At 42.9% G+C, this 23,935-nt stretch overlaps 1 protein-coding gene across 1 annotated transcript in view; it reads right to left on the reverse strand.

Annotated features, from left to right (window-relative positions):
- The window catches only part of LOC115099303 (solute carrier organic anion transporter family member 1C1-like), a 196,033-nt gene that overhangs the window by 38,779 nt on the left and 133,319 nt on the right, over nucleotides 1–23,935 (reverse strand). Inside the window, 2 exon segments of the mRNA XM_029616871.1 lie at nucleotides 6,806–6,990; nucleotides 18,632–18,794. Coding sequence (XP_029472731.1) covers nucleotides 6,806–6,990; nucleotides 18,632–18,794 — 348 coding nt within the window.

Raw genomic sequence — 23,935 nt, forward strand, 5'->3', positions numbered from 1 at the left:
AACTACAGCATCTTTGCACATCTGTGACGATATTTATAACATCACTCTTTAACCGTGGGAATGATGAGCTAAGTGGATTTCCATTTTACATTTTTTTATACTACTGATTATAAGAAAAAGACAAATTTGGGATAATTTGGTTCACTTGCATAGAAAATCTTTAAAAAAAGAATATATGCACTTTTTGGGTTATCTTACAACAAAGACTTTCTTTTTTCCAGAAATGACAGATGATTATAAATAAGGCAGAGTTCAATTAGTGTTCTGCACTACCGATGACACCTAGGATGATGGTCACATGAATCAATTATAGCGTCTTTAATTAGTTTTGTGATTTTTTGAGCCAAGGTGGTTTTATTTCTTTCTAACATACTCACTGACTACCATTCTTCAACACTATTTGGGAGATTTGTGGAGTTAGTGCATAATTTACATAGTAGCATCCAGGCTTTCCTGCATGAATTCACTAATAAGTGGTGTCTCAAATCCATCGGAACTTGTCTTATGTCAATTTGGGGTAAATCATTTAAAGAAATTGACCCAAACCAGCCCTGTAAATGTTCCCAAAGAGAGAAATAAGAAGTTTCACAGACACAATCTGCAACATGTCTTAACTTGCAAGCTAAATTATATTGTTACAAATTTGGACAGTTTAAACCTCCTTGTACTATAGGCCACATCAAAATCCTAAGTGGTATTCTCACCTTCTTCCCATTCCAAAGAACATTTCTAAAGAGCCTATCTAGTATCTACCTCTTTGAGGTCTTCTCAGGTTAACCAAATGGGTAACATTTGCATGATATACAGTCACTTTGGTATTTCCATCATTTTTATTAGGTGTAATTTGCCAATGAGGGACAAGGGCAGTGTACACCAATGTGTTAATAATGATTTAGCCATACATTTCAATAGAGGGTTAACATTTACCTTGTAAATAGAACTGATATTGGAAGGTATCTTAATTCCTAAGAATTTCATTCCCCCCTTGACCCATGTTAATGGGAAGCTCCTTTCCAAATTTCCTTTCATATTTCCATATACATCTAGGACTTATCCTGGTTAATTTTTAACCCTACAAACTGCCCAATTTCTGGAGATCTAATACTATTCCCAAAAACTCCTTTGGTGTAATTAGGAAGATTAGTACATCATCAGCGAAGGCCACCACCTTAAACGATTGGTTTCCCACTGCAAAACCCCCCAATCTATAGAGATGTGCTTCATTTTTGTATCTCGGGTCGTGCTACGTGTCGGCGAACCCGAGGAAAACTTTGTTTTCCATTGGGTCGTTTTTTTTTTCACAGCAATTTTCGCCGACAAAACCCCAAAACACCCAACCCTTAAAATGTAGCTATTTACAACCCCCACCCTCCACACCCCCCCAAAACTTGCCTAAAATCCGTGGTGGTCCAGTGGGGGTCCCGGGAGCGATCTCCCACTCTTGGGCCATCGGCAGCCAGTAAACAAAATGGCACCAGTGGCCCTTTGCCCTTACCATGTGACAGGGGCTACCATGCCATTGGTCAGCCCCTGTCACTTGGTAGGGCCGGTGCCATTTTTTTTTTTTTTTACAACTGCCTTCTGCCCCCCCGGGTTTTGGGCTTTGTTTTGGGGGGGGGGGGGGTAGACAAAATAAAATCGACAGGAACTATGGGAAAACAAAATTTCCTGCGGTGGGCCGATAACGAAGGCCGAACCAAAAGGTTTGCCTGAATCACATCTCTACTCTGTATCGACTGGCTCATCTTTATCTACATGCTTATTCTTGCCTTCAAAGAATTTTAATAAATTAGAAGGCCTGACTTCACTTTACTAAATCCATACTGGCCGTTCCTTCCATTAAAGCATGTTTATCCATGTGACCAGTAATTTTGTTCTTATCAATAGCTTCTACCAATGTTAGGCTTACCAGACTGTAGAGATTAGGGCTGTTCAGCTTGGAGAAGAGACAGCTGAGGGGGGATATGATAGAGGGCTTTAAGACCATGAGAGGTCTTGAACAAGTAGATGTGAATCGGTTATTTATATTTTCGAATAATAGAAGTACTAGGGGGCATTCCATGAAGTTAACAAGTAGCACATTTAAGACTAATCAGAGAAATTTCTTTTTCACTCAACGCACAATTAAGCTCTGGAATTTGTGACCAGAGGATGTGGTAAGTGTAGCTGTGTTCAAAAAAGGTTTGGATAAGTTCTTGGAGGAGAAGTCCATTAACTGCTATTAATCAAGTTTACTTAGGGAATAGCCACTGCTATTAATTGCAGCAGTAGCATGGTATCTTCTTAGTGTTTGGGTACTTGCCAGGCTCCTGTGGCCTGGTTTGGCCTCTATTGGAAACAGGATGCTGAGCTTGATGGACCCTTGATCTGACCTAGCATGGCAATTTCTTCTGTTCTTATTCCTAGATTCTTTTTTGCAAATCGGCATTACATTGACTACCCTTCAGTCCTCAAGTATAGAGGCAAATTTAAATGATAGATTACATATTACCAGTAGCAGACTTGCCATTTAGTATTTTAATTCCTTTAAGACTCTGGGGTTGAACACCATCAGATGCTGGTGATTTGCCACTATTTAGTTTGTCAGTTTTCTCTATCACTTCTTCCAGATTCATTTTACACTGATTTCTTATGGGTCCTCTGCATCATTATCTACAAAGAATGGTTCTGGCATGGGTATGTCCCCAACATTCTTCAAAAGAATGAAGCAAAGAATACATTTAGTTTTTCTGTCCTTTTTATCCTCACTCATCTAATAGGCCAACTGACTACTTTCCAGCTTTTGTTGTGTTCCGCAGCCGTGGACGCCCACAACCGCGGCCCCCTACCTTGCCCGCAGCGGCAACCTGCCGCGGGAGATCCTAGAATAGCCCCCTGAGCAGGTGCCTATCGTTCCGGCAAGGGACCCCGGTCTGGGCGCCGGGTGGGAGCCGTCCCTGCTCCTCCCTCGTGGCGTCCTGCAATCTTTCCTCCGTGGAGGAAATACAAGATGGCCGTTGCCATCTTTAGGCGTGAAGTCACGCCTCCTCATTAGAATTAAAGCTACAGCTGTTCCCTATGAGCCAGAGCAGAGGAAGTATAAAAGGAGGCTTCCTCTGCTCATTCCTCGACTTGGCAACGTCCCACGTAGTCAGGTCTGCTTGCTTTGGTGAGTTCTTGTACTTTGGATCCTTGTTCCTGTCTCGTCTTGGTGTTCCTGGTTCCTGACTTTGGACTGGCTAGCAGTAATTCCTGATGTGTGACTTTGGACTGGCAAGCGGTGATTCCTGGTGTGTGACTTCGGACTGGCAAGCGGCGATCCCTTGGTATAAGACCTTGGACTGGTAAGCAATGACCCTCTGGCACTTCACCTTGGACTTCTTCTGGACCATCGTCTCCAAGGGCCCACCTAAGTCCCAGCGGCCCGGGTCCCTACGGGCTCCTCCCGGGGGGACCGCGGGCTTCCAGGGGTGAAGCTCCAGTTAGCCCTTGCATCAAACTCTCGACTCCTTGACTTCTCAAAGGTCCACTTAAGTCCCAGCGGTCTGGGTCCCTACGGGCTCCTCCTCGGGGGACCGCAGACTTCCAGTGGCGAAGACTCCATTCTTCTCCTTGACGTCACGACTCTTCGTCTGCTTCCACAGTCGCCTCAGACTCCAGTGCCGAGGGTCAGCTGGTCGCATCTTCTGTTCTGCCTCGCCACCCAACGGGAGAACCTACGGATCTTCCTCCTAAGGTATACCATCCTCCCGTCGGCCCAAGGGTTCACAAGCCTGAGCATAACAGCTTTCTTGTTTTTAATATACTTGAAAAAGTTTATTTGTTGTTGCCTCTTTGGCAAGTCTCTTCAAATTATTTCTTGGCCTACTTTATTAATGTTTTGCATCCAATTTACCAGTGCTTATATTTTTTTTTATTTTTCTCATTTGGTTCTGTTTTCCATTTTTAAAGGATTTTAGCTTTGATAGCCTCTTTCACAGCACCATATATCCATGCTGGCAGATATTATTTGTTCTTCTTTCAACCTTTTTAAATTGTTGGAATACATTTTATCTTGGCTTTCAATAATGGTATTTTTAAGCAGTGTCCATGCCTTGTGGAGACTTTTTACCCTTATAAATGCTCCTTTTAGTGTCCTTCTAAATAGTTCTTCATTTTATCAAAGTTTTCTTTTTTAACATTATATACTACTTTAGTAATTTTATTTACTCCATCGATTATCTCAAATTTGATTGCATTATGATCACTGTTGTGAAGTGGCTCCGCCACGATTAACCCTTGCACCAGATCTTGCATTCTAGGTCTAAAGCAGCCCCTTCCCCCTTATTGGTTGTAGGACAAGTTGGTTTATGAAGCAGTCATTTATTGCATTTAGAAATTTACATCTACCTCCCTGACATGCCCTGATGAGCAGGGCCAGTGCTAGCTTTTTTGCTGCCCTGTGTGAACAATTATTGTGCTGCCCACCCCCACTTCATTCATTCTCTGTCTCAGGCCTGCCAAAAAAAGCCCAGCTCCTTCCAGCAACCTAAACTTTAAAAACTGTCACCCTCTACCCTCTGGGTCTTCACTCCCTCCCCCAGAACCCATTGCTAGTACAAGAGTATTAGGTGCCCTAAGCAAATCTTACACCCTTGAACCCCCCGCCTCCTGCTCTCTTCACATGCACAGTAAAAATTATGCATTTATAATTGATTTTTCATGAAAAAGAATATTCAAAGGACAGTTTTCTGAGGTTAAAAATATATCATAAGTATTTGCATGCACTTCTTTGGTGCCATCCAGAAAATCCTACAAAAAAAAACTTGGAACCATATGGCATTAGGGCTACTGTAATATGTGTTAGGTGTGGGTTTGACCCTCAGAAAGCCATGAGTAAATTATAATTACAATATAATAAATCTCCCACATCAAAACAGCACTAACTGCCAGCACTTAAAAAGTAACAACCCTATACCAGGCCCTAAAACACCAATATACCTTCTATTAGGAAAATAGAAGAAACCAAGCTGCTATAGATTCCTACACGCTAGCAGAATACTCCTCCACATCACACCTGCAGAACACAGGCAGACCCTCACCAATTACAGGAAAAAGAAATCATAAAATATAAATAGAAACATGCAGGCAAAAACTGAATAGGAAAACTGCAACAAGTCAGTCTCTATGCAGTGTAACAATAGAAAAACAGAAATCACCAATCCTCAGCCATTAAACATTAAAATAAAAAAATAGAATACATTAATCATAATAGTAAAAAACATACTAATAAAAAGAATACTTCAAAACAGTTGTAAATGGAAGATCCAATAATTAAAAACTCAATTTGTCTTCAATTTCTCAAACACCAATAAAATATTTCAAAACAGTAGACACATCAAACAGCATTCAAAAATTAAAATAAGGATAAAATAATTCACACTCTCCATACCTAGAAACTTTTGATTTCTAGTCACTCAGATTGTTGTAGATTAGTGAGAGAAACATGCATAAACTTTCTCCTCTCTCTCTCATAGATATATATCTATACATACATATTCTCTTTTCCTCATACACACATGTTCCCTCTTACATAAACATGCTCACATGCACGTGCTTTCTCTCTCTCTCACACATACTCACAGATGCTCCCTCCTACATATACATGATCACATACTCACATACATGTTCCCTCTTACATATACATACACACACACACAAGATCCCTCTCTTTCTCACATATATATGCTCAGACACACACGCTCACAAATGCATGCATGCTCAGACACACGAAGAGAACACTATATGCTTCAAAACCTCAACCTTTCCTGATATAAACTGAAGAATTTACTGCTCAAAAAGAACTTACTACTATTTAGACCTCTTATTCCATCATCCTTAGAGCTTGCATCTGCTCAGTGTGCTCTCTTTCACACATACACACATGCTCCCACTTTCACACACATGCCTCCTCTCACATGTACAGGCACCCGCACACACTCCACTTCTGCTGAGACACCCACACCCACACCCATACATGCTCAGACACTCACACCCATACACACTCCACTTATGCTCAGGTACACACACACACCCACACATACTCCACTTATACTCAGACACCCACACACACACATATGGATGCTCAGACACCCACACACACATACATGCTCAGACACACACAGGTTTCCTCCTGGCCTTGGTTCTACATACACTGTAGAACCAAGGCCTCTCCCAGCAGCCCTGGCCCTCCACTTCTTGTTTTTTCCTTCTGGCTGCCTTCACCGTGGTCCTGCAGCCCATCCTGACCTTGCAGCTCTGCAACTCTTCACCAAGGGAACTGCTGCATGGCCCTCGGGATCCTCCTCTTCTTCACCATGATGCAGGTTGGGAACCACTGCGCAGCCCTAGGGCTCCTCTTGTTCACCGCGCAGCGCTACCTTCATTTCTATCTCTCTGTTATTTCAATATTTCTTGCACCCGGCTTCACAATCTCTCATTAGTTGTCCTTTTTTTTCCACTAGGTCTCTATTTTCATTTAGTGCCATACATTTTACTCTCCTTTCTTATTTTTTTACACATGTAAATGGACTTTACTTGTGTAAGTGGCCTTTTCAAAATTGCTACAATATACGCCTTTGAATTGTCCATAGGATTTACTTGCGTAAGTGCTACAAAAGTATGTTACGTTTATGCGTGTAACTCCTTTGAAGATGTATCTGTAAATGTATTCATGGCATAAAGCTACAGAATAATAGACAATCTGACGCAGTATGGTTTAAAAGGTGACTTTGTGCTTTATACCTTTTATAAATCGTGTTGTATTATTAATTCTAACTTTACTCACCTAAACATAATAATGAAACCACAAGAAGCACCTAATGAGAAGATAAAGGCAGCAAGGGCTTGTGATATCAAAAAGTATAAAAACATTCTGGAACAGGCTTCTTCCTTTGGACATGCTCCTAAAGTCACTCTGAGATCTCTTGATTGGGAACCTGTCGCTTCAATGCAGCTGCAATTCTGAAATGTCTAAAAGAAATAGAGTTAGAATGTATCATCAAGATCATAAAATAACAAAGGGCTTGATTCTCATATGTGGTGTTTAATTTCTGGAGGGCAAATATCCATGGATATTTGTATTATCTTGAACAGCAGTTGTTAAAAAGGGGTAATTGGGAAATATTTGTCATGGCAGCAGAAAAGGCATTTGGGAAGGACAGGAAGAGAACCCATATAAAATGACAAGAAGCACTGATTATCCCACAAGCCAAACAATATGAAATAAGTGGGCAAAAAGCTAATTCCAAAAGCCTTTTTAAACAACAGCACCTTAATGCAAAATAATTTTACTTAAAAATAAAGGCATCAAATGTGGAGCTCCGGAAATTGTTAATTCTTACCACAGACAATCACCAAATGACTTTGTATGCCAGCTCGTGATTCAAAGGCTTGTGAAAATAAATTTTTATTTAATTTTAATCAAAATGGTGATGCCAGTGGTCAGTAGGGATGTGCATTGATTTGAAATGAAATAGGAAAGACAATGATATTTCCTATTTTGTTTCATTTTGTTATTTAAAAAACCCTATAGAAAAAGCAAGAAATGTAGTGTTTTTTCCCAACTTTTTTTTTTTGCCCAAAAAAGCCATTTTTATTTAAAAAAAAAAAATGCTCACAGGACCTGCCTCAATGCTTCCCCTTTATTAAAATATTCACCCCTCCTCCAGCTGACCCCCCTCACCCTATCATGTGTCAGGGGCTGACCAATGACACTAATAGCCCCTGTCACACGATAGGGGCAAAGGGTGGCCTACACTGTTTTGAATAATGGCAGCTGCCAGGTCTGGGAGCAGGAAGTTGTTTCCAGCCCCCACTAGACAACCATGGACATTTTGGTGAGTCCAGGGGGCTTAGGAGGGTAAGCAAGGGGATCAGTTGGTGGGGGTTGAATATTTTAATAAAGGGGAATGGCTGGGTTGGATTTTGTGAGTGTTTTTTTTTTTTAATAACGAAATGATAAACAAAAAAAAAGATATGGGGGGGACTTGAAATGGCCCACTCCCGAAATGATAGGGTAGGTGAAAATTTTTTTTTTGTGTACACCTGTAATGTCAGTCTGCATTTAGCAAAGTGAAAGTAAAGAATTCTTAGCTTCTATAGTCAAAATTCAATGTCCAATATCCAAATCCACAGGTGCAAACACAATGGGCCCTAGACATTTTGAAGAAAACTGCCTCTGGGGACCTATTAGAACAGGTCCCCTGAGGTAATTCTCTTTGAAACATCAATGTTGGGGCATGTTGTGATTGTATCCATGGATGCAGCCATTAGACATTGTATGTATGTATGTATGTATGTATTTATTTATTTATTTATTTATTTAAGAACTTTTATATACCGATGTTCATGTACTGGTACATATCACGTCGATTTACATAGAACCTAAGTTTGAAATTACATTGAACATTCTATGAACAGGGGTACAAATAACATGTCTAACATCATGGGAACTTATTGATAACGCTGAGAACTTATAGATAGAGCCGAGGACAGGTTAGAAATTAAACATTAAAATTATAAAATTATTACAAATAAGATTATAAATTAATACAAGAAACGAATAAATAAATACATAACAATCAAACAATAACAGGCTTAATAAGCATGATTTGAGTAAAATGGAGTTAAACAGGAGAATTAAGGGCTACGGCGACAGGCTTCTAATGTGATGGGGTATGAAGCTGAGTGAATGTGAGACCTTTAAGTGAAGGCTTTAGTAAAAAGCCAAGTTTTTAGCTTCTTTCTGAATGTTCGACTACATGTTTCTAGACGAAGGTCCGTGGGGAGGGCATTCCAGAGAGCAGGGCTGGCAGTCGAGAACGCTCGTTTCTTAAGAAGTGACTTGGCTGGAGATGCATACAGAGTGCCTAGATAGCTGGTTCTGATAGGTCTTAGTGATGCGTGGGGACGAAGTGGGTCACTAAGATCTAGCGAAGTTTGAGAATGAATGGTCTTGTGGGTTATGGTTAGTACTTTGAAAATGACTCTCTGTTTAATAGGGAGCCAGTGAAGATTTTTTAGAATCGGTGTGATGTGTTCTCCTCTCCTCGGGTTCGTTAGAATCCTTGCAGCTGAATTCTGCAACATTTGTAATGGTTTGGTTGTGATAGATGGTAAGCCAATTAGTAGTGAGTTGCAGTAATCGATCTTTGAGAAAAGAATTGTTTGGAGGACTGTTCTAAAGTCCTGAAAATGGAGGAGAGGTTTCAACTTTTCAAAACGTGTAGTTTGTGAAAGCATTCTTTCGTTGTGTTTTTGACAAATTGTTTGAGATTCAGTTTATTGTCGATGGTGACGCCAAGGTCTCTGACTTGTGTGGGTGTGATTAGATTGTTGGTGGCATGAAGGTTGTCATCGAGATTGATCAGCATAAGTTCCGTTTTTGAAGTATTGAGAACTAAGTTGAGGCTAGTGAGGAGGGAGTTTATGGACTGTAGACACTTGTTCCAGAAGTTGATGGTGTTGGATAAAGATTCAGTGATTCAGTGATTGAAATAGATCTGCATACATCTGAGGTAGAGTGCATGCAAATCTCGCTCATGCATATTCATTAGGGATATCCTGAAAACCTGACTGGTTCGCAGCCCTCGAGGACTGGAATTGCCCACCCCTGCTCTAGGGTATACATGTTAGATCTTTAAGTCTACCTCCATATGCTTTAGAATGAAGACTACCTATCATTTTAGTAATCACCTTCTGGATTGACTCCAACCATTTTATATCCTTTTGAAGTGAGTTCTCCAGAATTGTACATACAGTATTCCAAATGAGGTCTCACCATGGATCTATACAGGGGCACTATCACCAGCCTTTTCCTGTTGACCATTCCTCTCCCTATGCAGCCAGTCATCTGTCTGGCTTTTTTGGTTGCTTTATCCACCTATTTGGCCACAGAAGATCATTAGATACAATTATCTCTAGATCCCACTGTTCTTTCAGGCTTAGCAGTATTTCACATCCAATACTGTACCTATCCCTTGAGTTTTTGCATCGTAAGTGCATCACTCTGCAGTTTTAGCATTAAATCTTAGCTGCCAGACCCCAGACCATTCCTCGAGCTTCACTAGATCCCTCCTCATGTTTTCCAAACCTTTCTGGCTGTCCACCCTGTTACAGATTTTTGTATTATCAGTAAAAGGACAAACCTTTCCCAAAAATCCTTCTGCTTTGTTGCTCACAAAATATTGAAAAGAATAGGTGCAAGGATTAATCCTTGAACCACACCACTATTATACTCCACCCCTCCTCAGAGAAAACACTATTTACCATTACCCTTTGTCACCTCCCACAGCCAGTTTCTAACCCAATCAGTCACTCTAGGTCCTTTACCAAGGGGCATTCAATTTATTGATAAGTCTCCTATGTATAACTGTGTCAAAGGCCTTACTGAAATCCAAGGGTATCAAGGGAATACATCCAAGAGTATTCCCTTAATACCCTTGGATGTATCCCATCTAGTTCCATCACCTTACCAATTAAAGTTTAGTTAGCGCCTCACTAACACATTGTTCTGAACGTTAATTGAGGTTACCTCACTTCCAATCTTATTTGTGTTCATTTTATTTGATCCTGCAATAAGATCTTCCATGGTGAACACTGAACAGAAATATTTGCTAAGCAATTTGGCTTTTTCCTTATCAGCCTCTACATATTCCTCCCCTTTACCTCTGAGTCTTACAATGCCATTTTTGCACTTCCTTCAATCAATAACATATTTAAAAAAAGTCTTTCTTCCCATTTTACTGTATTTGCTAATATTTGAATTTTTACATTCCTGACTACTTTCCTAGCTTCTCTTAGCTTTTCCAAATATTGTCTTCTTTGTTCTGTGATCTCTTCATTGGAAAATGCTCCGGAAATGGAAACTGAAGTGGTATCAGAAATGAAAAAATATTACATCCAAAATGTACACAAACCCCCAAACTACTGTCAAAAAACATCAAAACAGAAAACTATTTTTGCTAGGAGACTCTGTGATCAAAGGCACTACCTTGGGGACATATTTTGATGGACATACAATAGAATTCTGTTGGACTCTGAATTTGCCATGCTACTACAAATCCAGGCAAGAGTAAAGTGTTGCACTGGAAGGTGGACCCTTGGCCTGGTGCAGGATTGGTAGGCCCTCTGCATGGACCCAGAGGGCGCCTGCCACCAGGAGGCAGAGTACAAGAGGATACAGAGGCTAGTTGGAGCTTCACCAATAGGAGTCTTGGGTGGGCATGCAGGATCTCCTGGACAGGAGTGTAGAGGATTGCCTATCACAGGCAAGAGTGCACGGTCAAAGTCCAAGGAGAAAGGCCAGAGGTCACAGAAGGCCAGTATAGAGAGTCCAAGTGGAAAGCACGGATCAAGGCCAGAGTCAAAGTTCAGAGAGGATAGCCACGGCAAGGATCAGATACCAGAGGTCAGTCCGGGCAAGGTCAGCAAAAATAAACTGTTCCCTTTTGGGCATAAGGTTAGGAATCAAGTTACGGCCGCTACCAGACATGTCTCTAGATCCATGACCACTGTCAGTGTGATGACTTGGCCACAGGCATTCTGGTCAGTCTTAGATTGCCTCAACTTTAGGTATAAGGTGCCGCCTGTGACACTAACGTCCTCCCCCAGCAGGCCTTGCAGCTTAGATGCCTTACGTGATGGTGCTGTAAACTCGCTGACATGCAGGGAAAACACCAGTGCAAAGGTGACCCAGAAAAGCATGGTCTCAAACTCATCAGTAGCTTCTGCAGGCAAGACGTGCCACCGTTGTAGCAGCAGGTTATGGGTTAGTGGTCTCTGAGCATCATGCCAAGGTAGAGATTCTCTGGCTCAGTATAGCATCATTCTTTTTACTGTGAAATGGTGCTCGGCGCAACCTGTTTCGAGCTTTGAGAAGAATGCTAGTGCCACTAGGTACGAATGAACCATGTTCCTGGATAGTGCCTGCCACTTTGTGTGAACAATGTATCTAATCAAGAGGTCCTCTGGAACCCGGTGGGCGGACCAGTGGTTTGCAACAAGAAACACCTTCACTTTGCTGTAGTTGCAGAAGTATGAGTTCCATGTAGCCAGGCAAGTGATCTTTGCAGCACCTCACGCGCTGTCTGGTTCCGAAGGACCAAAGCTATTTCGGGACCTCTCTGCCATTTGGTTCGGCTTGCGGCACCAGCTGCCAGATCAGGGACTACTTGCAACGAGAAAGAGAGTCAGCTATGCCATTGCGTATTCCAGGAACATGCTTCACTCGCGCAACAATGTTCATGCGCAGACAGCACAAGATGAATTCCCTCAGCAGCTCTGCCACTAGGAGGCACTTAGAAGTCTGATTGTTAATTGATTGAACTACTGCCTCATTGTCACACTATAGCACCACTCTTCGGTGGCTAACAGCGCCACCCCAGATATGCACGGTGACAACGATGGAAAATAGCTCAAGAAATGTGATATTCCTGGTTAGGCCATACACAGTCCAATTGTCTGGCTAGTGAGCTGCATACCAATCGCCCCTAAAATAGACACCAAAACTGATGCCTCCTGATGCGTCAGAGTATAACCGAAGGTCATTGCTGCTGACTGGGCTTGGAAGCCAGGCTGAGACACCACTAAAATCCATGAGGAACTTAGACCAAAGCTTCAGGTCCTCCTTGATGGGCCTGCTAACTCGCAAGTGATGATGGCCATGAATCAGGCCTACCGTGGACCGAATCAAATTACATAGGAATATCCTTCCCATGGGAATAACCCGCATGGTGAAGGCGAGGCTGCCCATAAGAGACCTCATGTGTCTCAGTGTGATTTTCCTGCTGTGCAAGGTGGTGGCCACTTTAGTGATGACTTTAATTGAATGTCGGTATATAAAAAACAAACAAATAAATAAATAAACTCTGACAAATCCACTTTGTCACATGGCAGCCTGTATTCCATACGCATAGAATCAAGCTCAATCTCCTGGAAAGTAAGGGAAGTTACCAGGCCATGGGACTTGTCTTCTGCCAAAGGGACGTCAAATCTGCTCACCAAATTGTGAAACGGGTGGGACAACTTAATGCATTCCAGCGAATCCTTTTTTCTTATGAATAGGAAATTGTCCAGATAGTGAACTAGTGATGCTAGCCTGGAAATCTCTTCAGTTGCCCAGTGAAGGAATGTATTGAAGGTCTCAAAATAAGTACAGGAGACCAAGCATCCCATTGGCAGACACTTTTCATAGTAAAAGAAGCCCTCAAATCGGAAGCCGAGCAAATGTAAACTGCTCGGGTGCACTGGGAGCAGCCTAAATGCAGACTCAATGTCTGTTTTAGCCATAAGGGCACCCTGACCACATGATCTTAAGGTCAATGCGGTGTCAAAGGACGAATATTGCACTGAGCAGCATTCTGAGGGGATATGGTTATTAACGAAAGCTCCAAGTGGATGAGAGAGGTTATGTATGAACCTGTATTTTCCGGGCTCCTTCTTAGGAATGACTGCTAGAGGGGAGAGCACCAGGTGCTCTAAGGGAGGCTCAGTGAACGGGCTGGCTATGCAACCCAGCTGAACCTCCTTTCCAAGTTTCTCCTGTACGATGTCAGCCAGAATGCAGGCTGAAGGTGCATTGGCCACCTTAGTGGATTGTGGCTTACCCATGCGGGGAATAAGGAAACCCTCTTGCAAACTGCTCAGAACAGTATTCGCCGCAGCCCTACTGGGATAGTGAGCCAACCAGGAAAGCATTGCTTGCCACCTCACTGAGTTTGTGCCTAAGGCCTGTTCATTTCCTTCACTTATCACTGTATGGACATTTGTTGGCCTGGTGTGGTGCAGTGGATCAGATGCAGGTGTGTTTAAATCTGCAATCTGTCGTGGAGCAGGCACCTTGGTTGAATTTCTAGCATGTGCTGCTTGTGCTTTGCGTGCACTTGGCTTGTCCACCATGCACCAGCTCGCTACAAAAGGGCCGAGAACTGGATTAGCGTCCACAGCCCAGGTAGACATTTTTGTGAGCCAAAGGCCAACATTGTGTCTTCCCTACGACATGGCGGACCTACTAGTTATTCTCTCGAGGAAGGCCTCATCATAGTTGAGTCATGCGAAACCCCTGTATTCTTTGTAAACGCCCAGAATAGTGTCAAAATAAGATAGCACAGGCTGCAACACAGCAGGCTCGGAACGCATCACAACTGAGGTCAAGCGAGAGAAGGCACGCACACAATTAATGATCTCTCTTTGCATGGGCTTGGCTGCTTCCAGCTCCTATCCCCTCTCCTGCTTGGTCTAGCCCCGCCTCCTATGCTCCTCCATCAAGCAGAACAAATCAATGTAGTGCCTGTGTCTGATGCAACGTCTAAAGGGCCTAGGCACGTTCCCTCAGTTCGTGTTCTAATTTCGACAGCTCGCAGGGGCAGTCAGTGTCCTCCCTCTCCTGCACGCAAGCCGCAGAGGTGGGACCTGAACTATGGGAGGAAGAGGAGAATGAGCTTGAAAAGCCACTAAGTGGGGAAGAGGAAGATGATGACTGTCTGTGCCTAAGCTGCTTGCTCCTTTCCCTGCCTGCATGCTCCTTCAGGGAAACTTCTATGCTATGCTCATGAAGCTTACCCTGCTCCTTGTCTGGCCACACCGACGGTGATGGGATCCTTAAGGGTAGCTTCGGCATCAGGGATCTGTGAGTGGCTATGCTGTGATGGGACTCTGCTGAGTGCACTGATGACGAGCATTGCCTTTGACTGCTTGCATTGCCATTTCCCATTCTCTGTAGGCCATCCAGAGGTGCTGGCGGCCGCTTGTCACGACCATGGCTCAGGGAAGTGACTGTGCCCTCTGAATTCTTGACCCTATTCGGGATAAGGTGAGGGATACCGGTGAGGGTCCAGAAACTCCTCAATCACCAAACCTGTCATTGGGCCAATGCAATTCTTAAATTTTATCAACACACCAGGCTATTGCGTTCCTCACAGCGATGCCTTTTGGAGATTCCTTTGCCCAAACAAGCTAGGCTTCACATCACTCATGACTGTGCCTTTTCCATCGCTGCACCTACTTTTTGGAACTCTCTACCAATAGATATTATACAATGTGATTCACTCAAGATGTTTCGAAAATTGATTAAAACGTTCTTATTTAATCTGGCCTACAGTTAATATTATTCTTTTGCTTTTATTTTAACATGATTTTATTTTATTTTATATTTATTTTTTGTTAGTTAGTTTTAGTCTATTTTTTAATTAAATTATTTTGCTATTATTTGTTATTTATTTTATCACTCAATATGTTTTATTATATTGTATAGGTCTGTTTGTTTTATCATATTATGTATGTAAAATTTTTGTTCTCCGCCAAGACCTTTTAGTGTTAGGCGGGTTATAAATCCAAATAAATATAAATGTAAAATGGTGGGGAATAGTGAGGCCAACTGTTCCACCTGGGCCTTGCGTCAATCTCGTAAGGCCTGTAACCCCAGATTTGCGAGGCGTCAGCCAAGTTCCCAAAGGGGTTACGGTCATAGGAGGGCCAGTGGTACAGCTGGTGTCAAGGGACAGGGCTGGTGTGGAAATGCTCAGATGGTGATCGTGAAGCCAGTCACTATGGGGACCTGTATCATCTCTTGCTAGGCTGCGTGAATTCCTAGTGCAAGGAGTTGCCGAGGCATGTGTTTGTGCACCTGTATCAGATAATGCATTTGTAAGGATAGGTGGGACAACTTGCGTCTGGATGGCTGCCCTATCCTTGATTTCCTTGGGGGTGAGCAGTGTGATATTGGTGCTAAGGGCACCGATGCCGCTGCTGCTACCCTTCGATGCTTTTCCTCCACAGCCCCCATTTTTTGCCAGATTAGCTGAATTATTCTTTACATTCGGGGTCCTTTGGGCTCTTGCCCCAAGCTTCACAGTTTCTTTGATGGAAACTTTTGTTCCTTGAGGTGACACAGATGCCCTATCACCTCCCCATTAGCTTCTAGCTCCAGGGGGCGGGAGGACCACGGGATCACAAACAGAAGGTTCCATGCCAGTGGGCGCCTTGGGACGGGGGTACCTAAAACCCATGTAACTCACTGTGCTGGAGCTTTGTGAGCTACAGCCGAGGAGTCAGACCTCAGGGACATCTGTACAAACGTTGGCAGCACCTCCTAACAAGACGTGTATAGGCCAAAATGTGAGTCAATTAAAGTAGATTAAAAAGAAACATATTTTTTTTTGGAGCAACAGGAACTAGCAGAAGCATGCTCTAAATTCAGGGCCGAGTGGCAGAACAGCCCCAGAACCCAACCAAAAGTACCCCCACAAAGGTGCAGCAGCACAGGCTTCCTTAGTGGAAGTTATTCAAATTAGAGAGCTCCTAAGCAAAATGATTAAATTTAAAGGGCTCTTGCTGTGAAGAATCCCCGGCCCCTTTTTTATTTTGAAGAGAGGGACTCACCGAGGGAAACGGCTCTGAATCAAGACCTGCAGCAGTGGGATCTGAAACGTCTCCGCTCGGGGGCCAAAGAGGAAAGAGACTGGCTCAAGGGTGCCGGCGGGATTTAAATTGCCCACTGCTGTCTCCCCCCCCCCCCAATGTCAGCGACAAGTGCTCTCCCTCAGCCAATCAAGCAGCTCAGCGTTGGGGCTTGCTTCGTTGACGTTGCCGCCCCCAACCAATCAGGGGGGAGCGCTGTTATCAATGCACCGCTGCACTGTGGCATCCCGCAGTACCGGCGACACGAGGCCGGCGCCATTCTTGCCGGCATGTGGAGGGGAAGGGGATCAGACCTCTCCTCTCCCACCAAGCTGAGGTACATCGTGGGTGCAGCAGGGGTGGTCGCCAGCACAGGTGCATCGGGCACCGGGTTATTTGCAGCGCCCACACATCCATGCTGGGGAGGCCGCCCATGAGTTTTCACTGAGGGAGCTCCACTGAGAGACAAGCTTCCCTTCTGCTACATAGAATTTAGGCCAGACAACTGCTCCTACTCTTGCTATAGAACTGTTTTCAAAAAAGGATCAGAGTCTCTTTTCAGCCAGTGATCTATTTAACAACATTTATATCTTCTGCACATTCTGCCTTGTCTTCCAAGCCAGAGGAAAGTGCAAGCTCCTTTGAAGCTTTGTCACTTCCAGCGGTGTCTCAAATCCAGGAGGAGTACATTCCGGCATTTCCAGCCAGTCAGATGCTGAGAGACTTGAGCCCTGCTACTCAGCCCCAGAAAGCTTCAGTCCCAGACACTCTGCCTCAAGGAAACCCTGAACCAGAAGCCTAGCCATCAAATCATCCTGAATGCCCAGATTGAGGCACTCTTCCAGATTCTGATTACTCTGAAAAGGGCACTATTCCTGAGCCTGATCACCCAGAAGAGGGCACTGTCCAAGATCATGTCCTGTACCCGGGAGGTGCTGCCTCAGAAGTCCCACTATAAAGACACCATGAACCAGTAGCCCAGCAAACAAATGATGTGGGGCCAAGTTGCCCAGTCCCTGGAAATCTTTGAACCAGTCCAGTCTTGGAAAGACTCCTGTCCTCCAGTCCTGCCATAGAAAGAACCTGAGGTGCAACTCCAGCCTCAGGGAGAGCCCGAGCCAGCACTCTAGTCTCTGGAGGAGCCCATTACAGTCATGCCACTCTGGGAGGAGCCCAAATCAACCTTGCATCTCCAGGAGGAGCCCAAATCAGCCTTGCAGCCATGGGGAGAGTCTGTGCCACTACTCAAGTCTCGAAAGAGCTCCGAGCCTCAGCCTCAACGGGGAGGTACTGATCCATTTTTTTTGGAAGCTCCCTTTGTAGACTCTTGTGGCTTAGGATATAAAAGTAAACCAGAAATACCAAAAATTAATACCATAAAGCTCAAATATAATGCTACCAATCAAGCTTCTCCAGAAATGTACTTATTTTTTCTATTTGCAGATGAGTAAAAACTTGACCTTAATCACTTGCTATCCCTCCTTTTCCTAATACAAAGCAGTACTTTCTCCAACCTATGACTAGTAATTTATACTAATCTATGATCTTAATCTGTTTCATATGATCTATAATAGACCTACTGTTTCTTTTAATTTTGGTTAGGGTTAATTTTGCACTTATTTGTCTAAGGCCACTAATAGATACAGTTACACACAATTATTCAAAATCCCCTTTTTATTTATAAAATGTGTTTTTGAATCTTTTGAGTGTATATTTTATAAAGAATCATATTGCCTTGGCTACTAAAGATCAGGCCAACTAAAAATAAGTGTTCTGTTTTCTCAAAGAATTATATTTTATCTAAATGTCTTCCTTCTGTTTCTCTGCCAACCAATGTTAAGGTATTCTGTGTAGTCCAACCCTCTAATTAGTGAGTTAGTCTATAAAGTTAGAAAGGAAGGTAGGGGTGAGTGGGATTTGGGCTTGGGGAGAGGGAGCCCTTTCCCTAATAAAATTCCTCTCTAAACCTGAGCAGCAATAGGACAGCAAAAGAAAAAAGAAATATTAATATCCCTTTTTTCAAAAATAAACAAAACAAAGGCTATGAAAAAAAATTATCCCTGCTTTAAAACAAGGGCTCAGCAGTTGAAAATCAAACCTGAAAAGTTACCTCTGCTTGTAGCTGAGCTACTCCAAAAGAAAACAAAAAAAACCCAAAACCATTTCTTACTAGTTCATGGAAAATAGCAGAACATGGTTGGGAAGAATAACTTACTATATTCTTTCCATATCCAGTCGAAGATTTACATCCAGCAAGACAAGATGACATATATGTGATTCCATTGCTTCCGCAGACAGGATCCCAATGGTTTGTTGAACATTTGCAGTCAATGTTGCAGGAAGAAATAAAGGTATTTTCTTGAAGTATGAGCTGACTTCTAAAGTAAAGAAACATTAAATACATAGAAAGTCAAGGTACAAAAGTCAGATAAACAATGCAAAGAGAAGGATGACATATAAAATGTACAGTCAAGACATAAAAATGGGAAGGCGAGCTGTAGGGGTGACTGAACAACTTTGCTGCAGAAGCATACCTGGGAGATTTTTGGACCAATTCCCTTCTTCAGAAACCTGTTATGAATTTGCTGGAGTTCACTGGAAAGTTTGTGCATGATTTCAAAGTAATTTGGCATTTTATGCCAAAGAGTCATAATGGATTTTATTGCAAATTCTAGCATTTTAATAAATACTGACTTATTTTCTTACAAATAAATCCAAGATCCACAGATTTTATATAACACCTGTAGACTTGCAGACTGACCAAAACCTCTGCATTTCACACATCTTTACTCAATAACATTCTTTACATAATTTCCAGCCTTTATAAACAGTTAAGATATAAATTGCATGGAAAAAGAAAGTCATGCCTTAATCTCTCAGTGAACTATATTAGACTAGACAGAATATTTGGTGTGAGAAACCACAAATGTGATGATATGAGGATCAAAATGGAGTTTCTGCTTTTCAACTCTTGCTCAGCCTCTATAGTTCTGAACCTTTCTTGGCCAAATAGTGGGAGAGAGTTGGGTTTCCCCAAATAGTAGCTGTTGTGAAAAGGTTAGGACTGACCAAAATATATTTCATTACAGTTCCAAAAGATGATGGATATAAGAGAGGTAAAGCCACCATAGTCATTTCATTAACACCCTTTATTCCATCCCCAAATGGCTCACATACTTATACAGTGATTTTTTTTTTTTTTTTACCTCCCAGAGGCATCTATCCTGAATAATATACTTATTCCTGCCTAGATCAGGAGTAAATCTGGCTGGGCTTTGATTGTGATAATTATTTTTTTTTCTTTGCTTGGAGAATTATAGAAGCTTTGAAGTCTCTACAGGACAGGACAGAATCCCAGCATAAACCTCTCACCTCAAGTTCTACAATATCATGCATTCACACAAGCTCCTTCAACAAAGCATGTAGAGCAGAACTAGGACCCTTCCCCTTATTACTCACCATAGAGAAATAATATTCAAATTCTGGTGTCACCTCACTATAAAAGCAACACTTTAGTATACCTCAGTAGCACTGTGTAATAATTCAAAGCCTTGTAAAAAATGTACTCAGAGCCTACAGCAAACCTGCCATACTATAACATACTAACTGCTAGACTCACGGTAATAACCCTACCCATTAAAAGTCATCACTGCAAATATTACAACAGGCTCTAATAAAACCATTTCACCTTCTATTAGGAAAACAGAACAAATCAGGCTACTATAGATACCTACATGCTAGCAGAATACCTCACCTCGGTCACACATGCAGAATAGAGATACTTGACAAATATAGAATAAAGAGACCATAAAATATAAATAGAAACATGCAGGCAAAAACTGAACTGGAAACTACAGCAAACCAGACTCTGTATGTAGTGCAACACCCTCACACAAATACACAGGCTTTCACACAAGCTTGCTCCAGCCTAGCCCTCTCTTCTTCAGTTGGCTGCAGGGGTAGGGGAATCTGGATGAAGAATCAGGATCTCCAGGGCAAAGAAGAGGAAGCGAAGGGAGAAAGTGCCCCATTCTCTCAACCCTCCTCCTCCTCCTTACCTCAGTGACTTTCCATCTGCAGTCCCCAAAAATATTCAACATCCTGTTGTCCTTAACCCACCAGTGCTTACTGAACACTGTTAGATGAAGAATGGCTGGAGGGTAGAGCACTGATGTGAGCTGGGGAAGGTGGCTCACTGGTATGAAGAGTGTGAATAGTGGATTCACATGTGTGTGAGAGAGTTTGTTTTTAAGAGAGAGAAAGTTCACACCTGGCCATGGTCCTGGCCCCTCTCCTCATACCCTGCCCTGGCACAGCTCCCCCCACCCCTGGAAGCTCCACTTCCTTATTGTCTATAAATTAAGTCCCGCTCCAGACCCTCCTCATACACATCCCTGAGCCTCCAAAACACCTGATCCACTCCTCAGTAACCTCCCCAGACCCCCCCCCATACATACATACATACATGAGTCTCCCAAAGACATGAACCAAATCCCACAGAGCCTTCCCAGACCCCACCATATACATCTCTGACCCTGAGCTCCACAAACACAAGATCTATCCCTCAAAAAGTCTTCCAAAATCCCACTGAATATACCCCTAACCCTGAGTCCCCCAAACACATGATATATCCCCCAGCGAGCTTCCTCAAAGCCAACAGTGACACTCCTGCCAATACCCTGAGCCCCCAAAACAAAATACATGATCTATCACCCAGAGAGCATCCCCAAACCTCACTATGCATACCCCTAACCCCGAACCCCCAAATCACATCATTGCCACTGCCCTCCTAATCTCAGAGCATCCCAAATAGTCCATGCCTTCACTTGGCTGCTGGCTCACAAACACTCACTGTCTTGACTGTGGGATGGGACTGGATGAGAGGCACTGGCTGTCTGGCTGAAGGCACGCAAGAAGGGACTGCTGCCCTGGGTGGCTGTTGAGACTCCTCATGTTGATGTACTCTGTTGTGTGGGCTTTTAATTCTACGAGGCACAGCAAAGGCAGCAGCAGGGACTGGTGCGTTCGTGCGTGTGTTCAAGCGCACATGCTTGTTTTACTCTTTGCTCTTGTGGGGCCTCCTCTGCATGACTGTGACGGCCACCCGTGGGATTCCTATTGGGAAAGGAAGTCTGTTCTCACTGCACTGCAGGTCAAAAAGGAGGCAGCGCCGGGGTCAGTGAGTCACAGCACTGGCACATGGCACCACTTGCTTATCATTCCAGAGGGCAGGAAGAGAAGAGGCAATAGCGTCTAAAGTTGATGGTGCAAGGCACACCCCATTTTAAAGTTGGTTGGAGCATGTGCACCACTGTACACTGTGAATGATATACCCATGAGGAGACCAGACAGAAAAAATGCAAAACTGAAACAGACACATAAGTGGAAAAAGATGAATTGGAACTTCTCAAAGCAGAGCAAATAACTCAAGCTCAGGGCAGCCAACTAAATTAATATGAGACTCAATTAACAAACCCTGCCAGATAGCAGATAATCCAGTTTCATGGTACAAAAATGAAACCAGTTCTGACCCAACAAACAGAACCTGCCAAGCAGCAGATAATCCACCGATGACTCAGTCAGCAAAACCCTGCCAAAAGGCAGGTAAACTATCCTCGGATAACAGAACTCATGTGAGAACCAAACAAACCCTGCCGGGGAAAGAAAATGACAATCTATTTGCAGGATGCATAGCAAAGACTTCAGTGCCAGGAAAAATAGTGGAAAGTGTTATAAACATCAAAATCACAGAACATATAGAAAGACATGGTTTAATGGAACAAAGTCAGCATGGCTTTACCCAGGGCAAGTCTTGCCTCACAAATCTGCTTCACTTTTTTGAAGGAGTTAATAAACATGTGGATAAAGGTGAACCGGTAGATATAGTATACTTGGATTTTCAGAAGGCGTTTGACAAAGTTCCTCATGAGAGGCTTCTAGGAAAAGTAAAAAGTCATGGGATAGGTGGCGATGTCCTTTCGTGGATTGCAAACTGGCTAAAAGACAGGAAACAGAGAGTAGGATTAAATGGTCAATTTTCTCAGCGGAAGGGAGTGGACAGTGGAGTACCTCAGGGTTCTGTGTTGGGACCCTTATTGTTCAATATATTTATAAATGATCTGGAAAGAAATACGACGAGTGAGATAATCAAATTTGCAGATGACACAAAATTGTGCAGAGTAGTTAAATCACAAGCAGATTGTGATAAATTGCAGGAAGACCTTGTGAGACTGGAAAATTGGGCATCCAAATGGCAGATGAAATTTAATGTGGATAAGTGCAAGGTGATGCATATAGGGAAAAATAACCCATGCTATAATTACACAATGTTGGGTTCCATATTAGGTGCTACAACCCAAGAAAGAGATCTAGGTGTCATAGTGGATAACACATTGAAATTGTCGGTTCAGTGTGCTGCGGCAGTCAAAAAAGCAAACAGAATGTTGGGAATTATTAGAAAAGGAATAATGAATAAAACAGAAAATGTCATAATGCCTCTGTATCGCTCCATGGTGAGACCACACCTTGAATACTGTGTACAATTCTGGTCGCCGCATCTCAGAAAAGATATAATTGCGATGGAGAAGGTACAGAGAAGGGCTACCAAAATGATAAGGGGAATGGAACAACTCCCCTATGAGGAAAGACTAAAGAGGTTAGGACTTTTCAGCTTGGAGAAGAGACGACTGAGGGGGGATATGATAGAGGTGTTTAAAATCATGAGAGGTCTAGAACGGGTAGATGTGAATCGGTTATTTACTCTTTCGGATAGTAGAAGGACTAGGGGACACTCCATGAAGTTAGCATGGGGCACATTTAAAACTAATCGGAGAAAGTTCTTTTTTACTCAACGCACAATTAAACTCTGGAATTTGTTGCCAGAGAATGTGGTTCGTGCAGTTAGTATAGCTGTGTTTAAAAAAGGATTGGATAAGTTCTTGGAGGAGAAGTCCATTACCTGCTATTAAGTTCACTTAGAGAATAGCCACCTCCATTAGCAATGGTAACACAGAATAGACTTAGTTTTTGGGTACTTGCCAGGTTCTTATGGCCTGGATTGGCCACTGTTGGAAACAGGATGCTGGGCTTGATGGACCCTTGGTCTGACCCAGTATGGCATTTTCTTAAAGATCACCTGAGACCTAGCAAAAAAAACAACCAAAAAACCCTTCCCTGGGCAAAGCTCACCCAATATCCAGACCTTGCCACAGAACAGTTACCTACAAATAGCAGCAGACAGAACCAAGAAGTTGATAGATTACTACTAATGGATTTAGATTGCAGATACCTGAATGAGAAGGTGCTGAAAATCAAATGCACACAGAAAGAGCAAATCAAGTTATCCTAAATCTAGATTCAGCCATCCCAAATATATCATCCACACAAGAACAAATACATTAAGTCAAAAAGTAAAATGCCTCAAAGCAACAAAGGACTTGGTATCCTTTACTATAAACTGATTCCCATTGGTAAAGGTAATCCTTTCTAGTCTGCTACCAAGAAGGCACAGGAAGAGAAG

The sequence above is a fragment of the Rhinatrema bivittatum genome, chromosome 9 (genome assembly GCF_901001135.1).
Source record: "Rhinatrema bivittatum chromosome 9, aRhiBiv1.1, whole genome shotgun sequence".
NCBI classification, from domain to species: domain Eukaryota; kingdom Metazoa; phylum Chordata; class Amphibia; order Gymnophiona; family Rhinatrematidae; genus Rhinatrema; species Rhinatrema bivittatum.